The sequence below is a fragment of the Symphalangus syndactylus genome, chromosome 7 (assembly GCF_028878055.3).
Source record: "Symphalangus syndactylus isolate Jambi chromosome 7, NHGRI_mSymSyn1-v2.1_pri, whole genome shotgun sequence".
Lineage (NCBI taxonomy): Eukaryota > Metazoa > Chordata > Mammalia > Primates > Hylobatidae > Symphalangus > Symphalangus syndactylus.
In genome coordinates, this window is record NC_072429.2 from 49,340,914 (window position 1) to 49,357,376 (window position 16,463).

The 16,463-nt window shown below is 44.3% G+C and overlaps 1 protein-coding gene across 9 annotated transcripts in view; it reads left to right on the forward strand.

Annotated features, from left to right (window-relative positions):
* The window catches only part of KLHL3 (kelch like family member 3), a 275,134-nt gene extending 259,286 nt beyond the window's left edge, over positions 1–15,848 (forward strand). For 6 of the 9 annotated variants that reach the window (XM_055286143.2, XM_063642810.1, XM_063642808.1 and 3 more), the window contains 4 exons: positions 4,301–4,441; positions 6,844–6,987; positions 10,928–13,187; positions 13,495–15,848. In XM_055286143.2, coding sequence (XP_055142118.1) covers positions 4,301–4,441; positions 6,844–6,987; positions 10,928–10,956 — 314 coding nt within the window. In that variant the 3' untranslated portion in view covers positions 10,957–13,187; positions 13,495–15,848. Of the gene's footprint in view, positions 1–4,300; positions 4,442–6,843; positions 6,988–10,927 lie in introns of all 9 variants that reach the window. The other 3 variants (XM_063642806.1, XM_063642807.1, XM_063642805.1) reach the window with 3 other exon arrangements.
* Positions 15,849–16,463: the final 615 nt, after the last annotated feature.

A 16,463-nucleotide genomic window follows, 5' to 3' on the forward strand; every position in this document is an offset into this window, starting at 1 on the left:
CCATTGATCTCTGTGTCTATTTTTGGTACCAGCACCATGCTGTTTTAATTACTATAGCCTTGTAATATAATTTGAAGTCAAGTAATGTGATACTTCTGGCTTTGTTCTTTTTGGTTAAGATTGGCTTTGGCTATTCGGGCTCTTTTTTGGTTCTGCATGAACTTTAGGATTGTTTTTTCTAATTCTATGAAGAACGATGTTGATAATTTGATAGGAATTGTGTTGAATCTGTAGATTCCTTCAGGGAATATGGTCATTTTAATGATATTGATTCTTCCAATCCATGAGTGTGGGATGTTTTTCCAGTTGTTTGTGTAATCTGTGATTTCTTTAATCAGTCACGAGTGGGTATTGGTTCAACAACTTAACATTTTATTTTACCTCCTCCTTCTTTCGTCTTGCTGTATATAATCCTACTAGCACCTTTGCAGCTAGACACAGTACTTTATAAGTTAACCTTTCCTGGGGGATCACTAGAGAATGGGTGAGATAATACGCTCCTCCTCATCATCCCTTATGTTTCTATGAAGGTGTTTATATCTTTTAAAAATGAAGGCTTACTATGTGCCAGTCACTGTCCTAACAAGTACTTTTTATGCCTCAATCCATTTAATCCTCACTGCAGCCCTACAAAGTGGATACAATATGAATTCCACTTATCAGATTTAGAAAGAAAGTCTGCCAGTGGTTGAGTAATTTGCCCAAGGTCATATAATTAGTAATGCTGACTCCAGAGTTAGCTTTTCAAATCCCTAAATTATCAGTCCTATAACTCTGAAGTAGTAGGACAAGTCTTCAGTTGACAAAGCTGAGCTTGCCTGTCTGGGATTGAAAGCCAAGCTATTAGTGTTCATGTCTGGAGATAACTTATGTCCCCCACTCCCACTTTTCCTAACTTCAACCTATTCCCCAACATGCGAAGAAAATGACTTTTCAAAAGGTTTTCCACTTCTACTTCTTGTCAGAAAACCAGAAGCTCTGTGATCCTTTGGGATTTTTTAGGAAGTGGAGCAACAGCCCCTTCTCCCCTGCTTTGTCTTCCCATCCATTGTCTCAGAGGCCCAAAGGGAAGGGTCTGAGGGCAGACAGAGGCATCAGTCCACTGGCTCTTTACTGCCGGTTCCTGTTGTCAGTGGTGACTGATTACCAATCTGATCCTGGCGGGAAGGCTGTGTGACTTCTGAGAAGGGAAGCCACATTCCTGCAATGTTATTCCTTTCTCTCTCTCTCTCTCTTTGTTTTTTTTTTTTGTACTTTTGGAGATTGAGTTGTGATCTCATTTTATAGTACCAAACATATGACCACTTCCTCAACATTCTTTAAAAAGTATGCGATTTTAATATTTTTGAAGAGCCTTTGTGTGCTCACTGGTTTCAAAAATAAAATCTGCATGATTCCATTTAAGAAGTTTTTGTGTTTGGAGTGCTATTTTTAGGGAATTTTTGTCTCTGCTGATGCTGACAGGTTGGCCCTTCCTGAATGTGGAGCCATTGCCTGGAAGTCAGGAGGCCCGGGACTTAGTGCTGGGTCTGCTGTCATTTGCCATATGACCTTCATTGGGCAAATCCCTTCCCTTATTCTGGCCTCTAATTCCTTATATGTGAAATGAGTGGGTTGTAGGGTTGTAGTAGATGTTCCCTAAGAACCAAGTCAATCCACAAATCCCATGTTTCTTCTCCTGTCATAAACCTCTTTCGGAAATTTTGGTTTCTAAAGTTTTGGTAGAGTCTTCGTACTCCCTAGAAATCCTCTGTTGTGACTTAAGGGGTGAGAGCTCAGCATGCCTGGGGCAGCACACCCTGAGATGCGTGACTGCTCCTAGGGCCGAAAGCCTGGGGGGGCAGCCGGGTGTGAAGCTGTGAGGACAGACCTGCCTTAGGAAGCTCAGGCTTGTCTCTCTGGAGGGAGCCGCCTTTGGAGATTACGGCTGCTTTGTCTCTGCCAAGCTGCTTTGTCTCTGCCAAGCTGCTGAAATGGTTATTGCTGGGTGGACATCACCTGGCCCTATTCCTGTCTCTTACCTACACTGGAGGACCTGGAGGGTGACACCTCTGTTGCCTGGGAGTCCAGTGTCCCTGGGAGGCACACTGACCTTGATTTAGGAAATCAAAACCAAGCCTTTTTCCTGAGGTTACTGTCAGAGCCCTGACCTCAGGCTCCCAGGTCAGCCTTTCTTCAGGGCTTCACTTTCGTAAGATTTGGGCAAGTCTCACCTCTGGAGTTGGGAACCCACATACTTGTTGAGGTGGGTGTTGTTGGCTGAAGACCCAGAGACCAAAGGCCCTGGCCTTCGGCTGCCTGAGGCCCTTTGAGGTGCCAGGAGCCCCTGTGGCTCTAGGTCCAGGAAACCGCTGCATGAATGTTTCTGGATGAGGCTGCACTAGGGCAGAAGCAGAGTTGCCTGAGTGCCTGGAAGGCAGCTCACTTCCTCAGCAGGGTGTGGGCAATGCCACAAATGGTTAGGCGAAAAAGAGGCCATCTCTCAGGGAATGCATGTTCCTGCTGAGCATGGAGGAAAGGAAGGTGAGGCAGCTTTGGAACTCAACTAATTTTATTAAACCTGTCAGTTAGAGAGAGCCATTGTTGATACGATAGCACCATCTGCTGTTAGTTTAGAGCAACTGCTAGGAGCTACTAGCATACCCTCATAATTGCTGGGAGGGATTTTATTAATTTATATTTTTGTCATTCAAGCAATATCTCTTGAGAACCTACTGCTGTGGAGCACAGGGAAGCATACGAGGACAAGGTGAAAACAGTCCTCATCCATATGGACTTATAGTCTACAAGTCTGGTTCTTGGGTCTGAAACCTGGCTGCACATCCCAGTCACCTGAGGAAATTTTTCTGACTCCTGACCAGTGTGGAATCTGTCTTTCAAAAAGCTTCCCAGTCGATTGAGATGCAGCCTGCCCATGGAGTGGAGAAGTCTGTGGTCCATGGGAACTACTGATCTAGTACAACTCTTTCCCTTTTTTCTGAGACGGAGTCTCGCTCTGTCACCCAGGCTGGAGTGCAGTGGTGCGATCTCGGCTCACTGCAAGCTCCGCCTCCCGGGTTCACGCCATTCTCCTGCCTCAGCCTCTCTGAGTAGCTGGGACTACAGGCGCCCACCACCACGCCTGGCTAATTTTTTTTGTATTTTTAGTAGGGACGGGGTTTCACCGTGGTCTCGATCTCCTGACCTCGTGATCCGCCCGCCGCGGACTCCCAAAGTGCTGGGATTACACCGTGCCTGGCCAACTCTTTCCCTTTACAAATAGGGAAACTGAGGCCCAGAAAGGGGAAGGGTCACCCAGTGAGCAAGTCAGAGAGACAGGTCCAGAACACAGGTGTCCTAGCTACCAGGTCAGTTGCACTTTCTAGATACTGTGCTGTCTTCCTTCTTTATGGCTTTCATCTTCTTGTTGTATAAAAGGATTTTAAAAGATTATACTAAAAATTGTAAACGAAGCAATTCTAGCACTCAGCTCAGGCTGATCAACACGGTGAGTGATCTAATAATGCCTTCTGCAGTACAGCAGGAGAGAAGTGGGCGGAAAGGTCAGCTTCTGCTTACACGACCAGCAGGGAGGCCTCCCTAATAATAATTTCAGCACTTTTGCTGTGTGGCTAGTTTCAATTTTTAACTTTTTACTCAACTAATATAAGGATGAGTAAGTAATACAGCATTGTAGGAAAACTAGGCAATATAGATAGGCAAAAAAGGAAAATGAATGTAATTTACCACTCAGAAATAATTATTCTTAATATTTTAATGGATTTCTTTCAGTATTTTTTGTCTTTTTTTCTTTGCTTATGAACATCCTCCCCTGTATGTATGTATGTATGTATGTGTATATATATATAAATAAATATATATGTATATATATTATATATTTATATATATATATATAAATAAATATATGTATATATATTATATATTTATATATATATAAATAAATATATATGTATATATATTATATATTTATATATATATAAATAAATATATATGTATATATATTATATATTTATATATATAAATAAATATATATGTATATATATATTTATGTTTTTTAAAAACAGAATTTGGGTCACATTTGCATTATATTTCAAAGTTTTGAGGTTGCTAGTCTTATGAGGAGGCAAGTAGGGTGTCATTATATTTGTTTTACAGATGAGGACACTGAGGTCCAGGGAGACAAAATGGCATTCCCCAAGTCCCCTCGCTGGTCAGGGCTATCCAGGACCGGATGCCAGGCCTCCTGATTTCTGGTTACTGTAGCCAGCATGAGGCTAGGACACTGTGCTCTGCCTTTCAGGGGTTGGAGTGCTTAGCGGACAGCTGTACGCCACAGGTGGGCATGATGGGCCTTTGGTGAGGAAGAGCGTTGAGGTTTACGATCCTGGAACAAATACCTGGAAGCAAGTGGCAGACATGAACATGTGCCGGCGCAATGCAGGTAATGACTGCTGTCTCCATCTCCCCTTTGGGGGTTGTGTGCCTTTTCTTTCTGAAGACACTGGCTCTAAACAGCAGGGAGATTTCCCAAGGTCTGGAGCTGAGCGTATATCCTGAACGGGGAGTGTTCGTTTGCCAGGTGGGCTCTCGGTTAGAGGAGGGGAGAAATTGAGACCCCAAAAGCTAGCTGGAGATCCTGCAACCTAGATGCAGAGGATCCCTTTTCCCCCCAGTGAAGGGTAATGACTTTTACCGCACACAGATGAGCACAGACCTGGAAAAGTCCTCTGGTTGCCATCAATGCCCCCTGCCCAACAGCTTTAGTAGGTAGCTAAGCACAGGGCTCTGTGGACAAGGGCCAGACAATGGCACTTGGTTCTATCTTTTCTTTGCCAGTGCCTGGCTAGGAGAACCTCTCACTTCCTACTTGAAACCAGTCTCCTTCCTTGCAGGGACAGTTGGACCCTTGATGAGTTCTCCTGTCCTTATTGCTTTCTTTATATTCCTGTCTCTGCTTTCCTTCTTGTCTCCTATGCCTTCCTGTAGGAAAGATTTACTGTAGAGTATTTAGGTTTATATTTCTTGGAGCATGAGGCCCCTTTTAAGCTATTTCCTTTTTGAGCTTTGCCTTGTTGGTCTTGTACTGTGTCAGTATACCTTTATGCCTCTTTGCTTTAGGAAAGTGTTGGCTTAGCTCAACTTCCCAGGCTGGAAAGACACACAGGTGACTTTCAGGCAGATCCATTTTCATTATTCTCATATTACCTGTTTGCTAAGCCCATTTGTGGCTGACTTGGAAGTGTAAACGGGGGGATGGGGGGATATTTACTAATTTACTCATTGCCTAAGCCTGCTGTGATAGAAGTTCTCATTTGGCTTTAAGCCACATGAGCAAAGAATTACAGGACCCTTAAGGCAGCTAGTCTATCTAGAACCTTGGAATTCAGTTTAGATGTAAATGCGTGTTTGTATAAAATTCATACATAGATATTTCTATTTTTTAATAACAAAAATGGAATTACACTATAACACTATTTTATAACCTGTTTTTTAAAAAAAACTCACTTTACAATCTCTCATGAACGTCTTATTACAGCACTAAACTTATTTATATGATATTATTTTAAATGACTATATCATAATTTAAACAACCAATCTACTATTGGACACAGGCTATTTCCATCTTTTCTATACTATAAGTAATACTTTAGTTATTATAACTGGTCTTTATAGCTAAATCGCTGCACACATTTAAAATTATTTCTTTAGAATAAAAGGCCAGAAGTGGATTTTTTTTTTTTTTTTTTTTTTTTTTTTGAGACAGGGTCTCACTCTCTCAGGCTAGATTGCAGTGGCATAATCTTGGCTCTGCAACTCTGCCTCCTGGGCTCAAGAGATCCTCCTACCTCAGCCTCCTGAGTAGGTGGGACCACAGGTATGCACCATCATGCCTGGCTAATTTTTGTATTTTTTGTAGAGACAGGGTTTCACCATGTTGCCCAGGTTGGTCTTGAACTCCTGGGCTCAAGTGACCCATCTGCCTTGGCCTCCCAAAGTGCTGGGATTACAGGTGTGAGCCACTGTGCCTGGCCAGAAGTGGAATTTTTTAATCAGAGGGAGCACATGTATTTTAGACGCCATCCAGGAAGATGTCCATTTTATCGTCTCACCAGTATTTGAGAATACCTTCAGCAACACTGATAATTACTACTTTTTGGAGTATCACCAATCCCTTAATCTAATTTTGAAAAAATACACAACATATTGGACTATGGCCTTTGAAAGTCTTAATGAGCAATAATTAATTACGTTTTCCTATGCCTTAGACCCTGCTGCATGAGATCTTGCCCAAAATCCATCTCCCTCTGAGATCAGGGTGGGAGCTGTTCCTCATCCCTGGGAGTTGTGTGTGAATGTAGACCCAGTCATGTAAAGGGATTACAGACATAACCATCAGCATCACACAGTATGGATATAACATAGGGCTTATCAGGGAAAAACTTAGCAGCAGAGAAGTAGTAGCATGCACGAAGTCCCCTGAATTGTCTTATTCTCTAGCTCAGGCCTGGCACAGGAGGTCTGTATACACCTTTCCAGTAAAGAGGGGTCTGTGCCCATATGCTCTACATACTTATAGTGTAGGCATGTGTGTGGCGGGTGGCATACACGTTATAAGTAAGCAAAACTCCCTGGTCAGAGAAATGATCTTGTTAGGAAGAAGGATCCTTGGAGCCCAGTGACTGTTGTCAATATTTTCTTTCACTTAGCAAACTCAAACCTGTGGAGCCAACTCTCTGTTGTATTACCATGAAGGGAGGAAAAGAGCCTCTCAGTCTCTTGATCAATTCTGATCTCTTAGTGCACCTGCTGTGATGTCTCCCATGGCTTTTGTTTGACTCACAGGGGTCTGTGCAGTAAATGGGCTCCTGTATGTGGTTGGAGGGGATGATGGATCCTGCAACTTGGCTTCGGTGGAGTACTACAATCCCATCACTGACAAATGGACGCTGCTTCCAACCAACATGAGCACGGGGCGGAGCTATGCAGGTCAGTGTGTGCCATCTCCATGCCCATCCGAGAGGCCTCCAACACACTAGGGGAATGAGGGTTGGGTGGGCCAGTGGGATGAGGGGATGTGAGCTTGCTTAACTTGGGCCTGAGTGCCTCCTCCAGGGATGACAGGTAATTGTTACATGGCCACCACTCCTTCATTCTGCGCTCATGACAGATATTGATAATTAGCACTTATTACCCCCTGCCCCTGCCCGGACCCTGTGAACCTGAAGATAGCCTCAGAATTTATAACATTTGTTCCATTGAGCCACTTCCAACTGAACTGAGTTGTCACAAGAAGATTTTAGAATTTCATTGCCATTCCTGGTTTACTTTGTGCCAGGCTCCTAGATGGCATAAGATGCAATTGTTGTTGTCCAGGGTTGAATTGGACAACTGGGAAGACAAGATGATGTATATACAAGTTCTAAATGACATATGCTAGACAGGCTTTAGCACATGAAAGACTGGTGAGAACTGACAAAGCCAGGGAACCCTTCCTGGAGGAGATAGGCTCAATTAAACTTTGAGGGTGGATCGCAATCACACGAATAGCTGTCCTTTCACTGGGTGGCTGGCCCCGTGCCATGGGGCAGTGTGTTAGGAACAGAGTGTGCATTTGTTCTCATCTTTTCAACAACTCTTGGGCTGAATGGGACCGTATCTGTCTATTTTATGATGATGAAACTGAGGTTTGGAGAGTTTAAGTAACTTGCTGAAGGCCACACAGCTAATAAATGGCAAAGTCAGAGTTCAAACCCAGAGTGCTAAGTCCATGCCCTTTGTGCTACTCCAGCTCAGGGTAAGCCTTAGAGTAAGGCACCAGCCGGGTATGGAAGCTTCTTGAGTGTGTGTGAGGGGCTTGGTGAGTGGCAGGGGCAGGGGTGGCATCAGAGTTGGTACTACTAAGGTTGGGTCAATGGGGAAATGAGCAAATATATATCCATGGTGTAGTTCATTTCCTTGTATCTGGTTTTCCAGAACCTGGAATAGAGATAACATTATTGATCCAGCACACACAGAACATACCAGGCATTATCCAAAGTATTTTATAGTCATTATCTCTTTTAATCCATACCACGACTCCAGGAATATTCTTCCGATTCCCATTTTGCATTATAAAGGTCAGTCATTCCACCTTGTTTGACTGCAGAGGAAGATTGTGCTGTGCAGATTTGAAGGAGTTTGCAGCACATTCTTTCAACGTAAGACTTCTGTTGCAATGGACTTTTAGCTTTTTTCTTCCTTTAGAGTTTTTTTCACCTTGTAATGCTTTTCTTGGCTAAGTATAAAACATTTTAGAAGAAGTTTGGTCCTGGAGTAATTCTGTTCTGGGATGAGTGAGACAAGTGAGGAATCTTCCCTTGACTCCGTGTGTGCCTTAATGAGAGGGGAAGAGTTAAGTGTGGGTGGTTAGAATTTCATATATATGCTGAATATTTCACGTCCCTTTCTTCATTGTCTGCCCTCTCCAGAAGTAGGTAGGAAGGAGACAAGCAAACCTGCAGTTTTATGTTCAAACCCACTTACTGGGTCTATTATCTTAAAGTCTAAGGAAATGCTCCAAAATGCAAAGATTTATGGACAAATTTATCGGGGCCTTACTCATAATAGTAAAAACCTGAGAATTACTTAATGTCTGACATGAGGGAAATAGTTAATCATCTATGGGATGTTTATATAGTGTATGGATTTTTAATGTTATGAGAAAACATTTGTAATAGCCTGTTAGGTTAAAAAAGGATGCAGAGTTGTATGAACCTTGTGAACTCACGCATGTAGTCCTGTATTGGTGGTAGCGGGAGTGGGGGTTGAATAGCTGCTGCTTCTTCTACAGATGCATATTAGAGTCAGATATGAATTTGAATCCCAGCTCTGCCACTAGCCCTGGGTCTCTGGGCCAGGTATTCTATCATACTGAACCCCTGTTGTCTTATTTGTAAAATGGGAATAAAATTAGACTAAGCCTTTAGGGTGCTGTGAGAATGAAATGCAGTAATACTTGTGAAGAGCTAAGCACAATGCCTGCCTGGCATTAGACACCATGCAGTAAATGATTGTGATTATTATTAGATGCTAGAAAATATTCCAAAAAGACAGTGGTGGTTTTCTTTGTGTGAAGGGATTAAAGCTTTTTTCTTTGTGTTGTGCATTTTCCAGATTTCCCATAATGAGAATATATTACTTTTATTATTAAGACAAAGGTTATATGAAAAAGCAACACAGGAGCCTGCTTTCGAAAAAAAAAAAAAGCCACCTTCTGAAAGAGATGTCTGAGATTCAAGTAAGAAGGTGTCGAGCTGGGCACGGTGGCTCACGCTTGTAATCCCAGCACTTTGGGAGGCCGAGGCGGGCGGATCACGAGGTCAGGAGATCGAGACCATGATGAAACCCCGTCTCTACTAAAAACACAAAAAATTAGCCGGGCGTGGTGGCGGGCGCCTGTAGTCCCAGCTACTCGGAGAGGCTGAGGCAGGAGAATGGTGTGAACCCGGGAGGCGGAGCTTGCAGTGAGCCGAGATCGCGCCACTGCACTCCAGCCTGGGTGACAGAGCGAGACTCCGTCTCCAAAAAAAAAAAAAAAAAAAAAAAAGAAGCTGTCAAGACCAGGCACCTGGACTCAGGTTCTGCCTGCCTCGAAGCTTCTATGTCTGCACCTTTAGGCAGGAATAAACAGGAAATAGATGTCTTAGCAGAATATCTCCAGTGGGGTATCCTGGCTTGATTTTAGCCATGTTCTCTCAATCTCATCTTCAACCAGAACATTTCATAGTTGTGGGACTATGTTAAAATAAGACTCCAGTAACTATCCTGCCTGTAGACACCTGTAAGTTAGGATTTCATTTAGCAACAGGCACCAGAAACCCTGACAGATACTTTCCTAAATAAGGAGGTGAGTGTATTTGTCTCAAGTAGAAAGAAATCCAAGGTTGGCCTGGGGGCTCAGACTGACATTGAAGAACCAGGTTTCTCTTCTCTTTTCTATTCTGCCAGCTTTATCAAAGGCTGCTGCCTCCCCTTGGCCTTGCATGAGCATTCCAGTCACAACAAGAACAAAGCCAGTGTTGCAACACTGGCACACTTGCCTTTACAGTCTTGTTGGCCAGCACTGGGTCACATGGCACATCTAGCTGCCAGGCAGTCTGGGAACCTGAGCTTGCAACTTGCTGGTGGCTGTGGTCGAGGATAGCAAGTAGGAAGGGTATTGACAGAATCAACCTGTAATATCTGCCATGTAGCCTCAGTCCCTTACAGTGAGATTTTGGGTCATGCCTGGATTTATAGTTAGGTGCTGAGCATGGTTCACTCGGACTAAAACAGTAACACAGCATACATGTCTGGAGCATTTACCAAAGTCGAGATTGTCACACTGGCAGGGTCTCTTAGATGACATTCGTGTGGGAACTGAGCCTAAAGAGGTCAAAGAACTTGGCAAAGGCCATAGTGCAGGTTGACTGGTAGCAGAGCTAAGAATGGAATTCAGTCTTTCTTGCTCCCATGAAGGCAGCCTGCTGTGCTTTCCGCTTCATTCCAGTGTCTTCTAAAAGTAGAGATGAATCACCCATCGCTTCTCTTACAGTGATTCAAATTTAGAACTGCATAACTGCCCCTGGACGCTGAGCATTGTTGGGCTGGGTGCTAGGGCTGCGGACAGGAGTCACCACAGTGAGTCCATGTGATGACACAGGGTGAGGCCACTAGTCAGTGGTGTTTGAGGGACTGTGCTCGTAGGTTCAAGTGTCTTGCCAGGACTTGGCTGTTGGAGTGGGGAACAGCCAGCTGCTAGCAGCCTGAGTCCACTTCAATATTAGGATAAAAATTGTACACATTTCCCTTGGCTGTGACTCAGGATATCTTGGATTCATGAACTCACTGGGACTTGGAGTAACTTTGGAGAAGCTAAGATGATAACTTTCTCCCCCTTTCTTATTAGGTGTTGCCGTGATTCATAAGTCCTTGTGACCCAAACTCCCACTGCCAGGAGGTGGAGGAAGGAGCAGGTGCTGCCTGTGACTCTGACCAGCAGGACCTTGGTGACTGGATTCAACTTGCTTGGGAGGGTCTATGCTGCTGTGAGAACCGCTCTCCTCTGACTTGGCAGACTGGTGTTGTTCATCTCAGTGTGGACACCATTACCCACCCCGCTCCCCTGAGGTGCTCTGGCCTATGTCCTGAGCAAGGGGGGTCCTGACAGCCCCAGGCAGCACCTTTGGGCTTTGTTTTGGTGTTTCTACAGGGACAATACAGACCCTGGAGTGTGTGTATGTGTGTGTGTGTGTGTGTGTGTGTGTAAACCATGGTGTTTCTCTATGTTTCTCTAAGTTGGGGGGTGAGCGTGTGTGACAGTCTACTGGATTTCTTTACTACTGATCCTTTCGCTGTGTTAAAAATCAAGTCACAGAGACCTCTCTTCTGGATTTGTCCCATGGGGACCCTGAGACTACTAAAGCTGCTTTCTTCTGAAGGTCCAGTTAGACAGTCTGGGAATGTTGAGAAATAACCAGTGAGAGGGGCAGTTCTCTGGCCACACCCACTTATGTACTTTAACTACTGTGACTTTGTCTGCAGAAGAGCTGGAGAATTCTCAAAGCTGCACCGTGTCCTCTGTGTGCTAGAATAAGGGACAAATGGGTTCCCTGTGTTTCTCAGCCCGCTGTTTTTCCTTGAGTTCTCCTACAGGAAGCAGATGAGAACTGCCCAGTCTTCAGGTTTAGGCCATTGGTCTTTGATGTCATAGATTCCAGGCCTGGGAGACATTATGTCTCTTCAGCTGGGAAAACTAGCTCTTCAGAGAAGCTTCGGGTAACACTGAAAAAACAAAACAAAACAAAACAAAAACAGGAAAAAAACAAAAAACCAAAGTGGTAAGGATTCAGTTCCTGCCTATAATGGTCTCAGAGAGGGTCCTACTTTTAGGTTTTCCGAGGATAGGACAGTCCCCATTTATACTTATTATCCAGGTTTAATTATTCACAGCACCCCATTTTACTCTCAAAAGTGTTCTGGTCTGGAGGATAAATAAGAGGTCACCCTCCTCCAGACCGAAAGATAGATTTGTGCCTGTGTTGGATGGGGTTGTGTGTGATTCATATGGGCATTGGATGGCTTCAAAGGAATATACCACTAGAGTTGGCCCTTGGCACTTTGTGACGGTGGTCAAGTCTGTTTAATGTCCTTGTCTTCTTTTTCTTGTGCTTTCCCCCTATTCCAGGGTGTGCACCCTCTCCCCAACCCCCAAGAACCCCACTACTACTTTCCCTGTGAGGTAGGAGATATCAGTGGGCCCTGGATTTGAGGCCTCCTAAGATGTGCTTGCATTTTAAAAAGGGAGCTTGGTGAGAGCTTTGCTAATTCACAGGTAAAAATTATTAATGATAGAACTTCAAGCATCTTGAGGAGCGGGCATTTGAGGGTGCATGGAGTAATTTGTATTTAAAAAACCTTAAAGTTGTGCTGTTCCTAAACTAGCAAATTGCTCATGCTGGAATTTCTGGCATAAGCAGGGGAAGTCTTGTGTCTGGAGAAGAGTCTCATACCTTGCAGTCTGGGACACCCTCCTTACTTTGAGAATCCACCTACGGGAAGCCAAGGAACTTTGTAAATCCTGATGTTGGACTTCTGATATGACTGGGCTAATTCCAAGCAGGTGCTGCAGGAGATTGGCATCCCCCAGCCCCTGCAGTTAGAAACCCCAAAGTCTTCCCAGCCAGTGAGCCACATTGTGTATTTACTGTATATTTATTGTGCCCTAAATGTGCAACTCTCCTGAAGACAAAACTTCTCTTTCTGATGTTAAGCACATGTTACTTCAACAAGACACTTGGAGAACAACAAGGTACCCAGAATTTTTAGAAGCCTTCAGAAGAGGCTGAAATATCCAGCTTTGGGGGACCTGGAAGAAATGTCTCCAAAGGAAGCAAGACATGTTTTAGTTGAGTGCTCTGGTCTCACTATGAAGTGGGGGTAACTGTGGCTTCATAACTCTACCTGGCTGTGAGTTGGAAGCTGATAGAATGAGAAATGTCCTTTCTCCTTCTCTGAGGAAATTTTGAGACTTGTTTGGATGTGTGATGGGGATGAGGCTGGGGTTGGGATCTGATGTGTGCCATTCACAGAAGCTCTCAATTTCAGATGATAGGTGAATTCCCTGCCCCTCCCCCACCACTGAGAAGCTAGACTTTCATGCTGGAAAGGCTATTTTTTTTTTTTTTTTTTTTTTTTTTTGAGACGGAGTCTCGCTCTGTCGCCCAGGCTGGAGTGCAGTGGCACAATCTCGGCTCACTGCAAGCTCCGCCTCCCGGGTTCACGCCATTCTCCTGCCTCAGCCTCTCCGAGTAGCTGGGACTACAGGCGCCCGCTACCACGCCCGGCTAATTTTTTGTATTTTTAGTAGAGACGGGGTTTCACTGTGGTCTCGATCTCCTGACCTCGTGATCCGCCCGCCTCGGCCTCCCAAAGTGCTGGGATTACAAGCGTGAGCCACCGCGCCCGGCCGGAAAGGCTATTTTTTATGTGTCGTCTTCCAGGGAAGGGTCCCTCCACTGAAAGCTAGCCAGTCATGTTTTCTGTTTTTGGATTTTTGCAATTGGTTTCACCTCACGTCTCCCTCCCTACAAAGCACTGCCTCTGCTGGGCGTGCTGCGAAGGCCGTGTGCACTCCACCGTCATGTGTCCTTTCTCACAGGGACCAGAACACTCGTACGTCATCACCAAAGCCAATCTGCTCTGGCTGCCCACAGATGCCACCAAAACCTGCTATCTCTTCATCACCAGGTACGATTCTCTTTCCACAGTGGACACAGCAGGCTATTTTCTAGTTTGTGCTGGTCACATGGTAGATGAAGCCTCTTACTCCCCACTTAGGGTGGCCACGGCTGCTTGTGAATGCAGCTTTGCCAATGGCATATCTGTCATCTGATTGCGGTGTGAAATGGAATTGAGGCCCAAGGTTAGAAGCAGCCGAGACGCCACTTGGATACTGATTTGAACAATGTAGAAGTCAGATTTTGAATTCCAAAGTTATTTCTCATAAGTACCCAATGGCATCTCTCCATCTACAAAGTTGCAGTATTATGCAAATAAAAGTGACCTCATTTTCTGCTATGCAATAAGAATACTTAATTCTATTTCCCGACAAGCCAGTTGCAATATCCCCTAAGATGCTTTTTGAGCTGTCTTACTTTGATATCTGTTGTGTAATGTTTGTATATTTCTGAGCCAGATCCTTTCAAAGATTGCCTTTTTATAAAATTGAAGCTATAGCTTTTAGGCTAAAATTTTAACGTAGATATTTTTATAAGATATTTTTTTCAAGATGTTTGAATCGCTTTTTATTGTCCATAATAATGAAATGTTATGTTCTTTGCATCATTCACTCAAACATAGTTCATGCCTGTAGCTCTCTTCCTTTTGTTTCTCACCCTCCAGAAACATATTTTTCAGTAGCTCCAGGTAGATGAGCCTTTTTTTTTTTTAATACCATATTCAAGGGAGTCTGCTGAATTTAAATGCAGTCGCTGGTGTTTCTTGAATTGCTAGGGACTGATATTATGTCCGTATTGTCCGTATTGATTGTGTTTTTTTTTTTTTTTTTTTTTGGAGTCTGCTTTCTGTGGGGGTGAGGCCGGGCTGTCACATGGTGGCTCCCACTGATAGGCACTGAGCCTGGCACCCTGTGGCATGGAGAAGCCTCAGGGAAAGGCCTCCCCCCCCAGCACATACTCCCATCGTGTCCTAGGTCCAGCCGACCATTCCTTATTCTCTTCTATCTCCTTGTTCATCTGAAGCTTCCAATAGCTTGAGGCCTTTGCTGCTGGATGATGCCCTTTTTGGGAGCATCTTGTCTCTAACCTTTAAAAGAGGGGTCAATCCTCATGATCCCCATGTGTTAAGCATATGCTTTGCAGGTGCTCACACTACACTTACAACTTGCTTCTTGAGCTATGTCTCTACCCCAGGCTCTGTGTATTTATCTGCCATTTGCATCATGTTTTTTAAAATTTATTATTATTATTATTATTGTTGGGACAGGTGCCATTTAAATTGCCTCTATGCTCCCCATTTGCACCTAGCTGGATCAAGTTGGGAGGTTGAGCAAACTCATATTCCAGTTAGTTGGAGTTTTTAAAGGCTGTTTGCCTGGAGAAGCAAGGAGGTTAGAATGTATTTTTTTTTTTTAAGCGTTTGCACTATTTAGAGTCCTAAGCCCCTCATTTTCAGCTGTGCTGTGTTTCTACTGACCAAGCAGGAGAGCCAGCAGCACTTCCAGCATTTGGGAATGGAAGAGATTTCTTCTGTAGTGGATAATTACAGCCTCATAGCCCCTGTGCAGCCTTCGTCATGGGACTCAGTGATTCATGGATATAGCATCAGCTATGGCAGGAATGCACAGGACTGTGGCATTTGCAGCATCAAATTGCCCTAGTGCCATGTTTGGTTATGAGATTGTAAATTATTTGCTCCCCCGTCCTCCACTCCCCTCATTTTCAGTGGCAATAGAGGACCCTTGTTGTACTTCTTGTTTAATTTGCATATTATGTGTAAAATACTTTCTTTGAAAGAAAATTGAAGACACTGAATGTGTATGTCTGTGTGGGTGCTCTGTCCCTGTGGTTGTCATAGCCAGTCAGACTTGATCACTGACACCCCGTACAACATATTGCATAGGTAAGATCCTCGATCTGGTGTTCTCTGCATGGCTGTTAGGGACTGTATACCTTGTAAAAGAACACTTGTCACGTGCTTGATCAGTTACAGCGATAGCTGAAGAAACATTTCCTCAAATGTATTATTTTAACAGGAATCATGTTCTAATTTCCCATCCTTTAATTTTAATAAAAACTGAACTGTGCAAACTTTTCTCAGTATTTCATTTCTATAGTCCAGTCTCTCTGCTGTGTCTCAAACATGAAAAGGACAGACTTATTCCTGTATGTCTTCGGATTAAAAAAATTTTAAGATCTACTGGACAGTATCTGGGTTCCTTGGTTTCCATCACTCGCCCCAGCAGAGTGCCAGACCCACAAAGACCTTCTTCAATGAGGCCAAGAGAGGACAGTCCCTCCAGGGGGTGTTAGGTGGTGCGCATAACTGCCAGATAATCACTGGGAACCACTGAGAGTCAGGCTTGGTGGGGAAGATGTCTAGCTCAGCTGGGCATCACTATTTGGGAGGGAAGCCTTGTATGAAGTGGGGGGTGGATGACTGGCTCAGCTGTAACTTCTCAAAGCCTCCTGCTCAGAGACCTTAGCTCCCTCTCTAGTTAACAAACCAGTCCCAGGCCCTTTTGGGATGTCAGTAGCCCTGGCCTGTACCAGGTGACAGATGGACAGCACAGAGGTGTTGGACTTATCTTCAAGCTGGAGAGACTCAAGAGACGAGTGGGAACCCTTAGCCAGATTCCTCCCCATATTTGGGAAAGTAAAATTTGAGCTCCAAGAGGGCACAGCCTACTTGACTTACTCTGCACT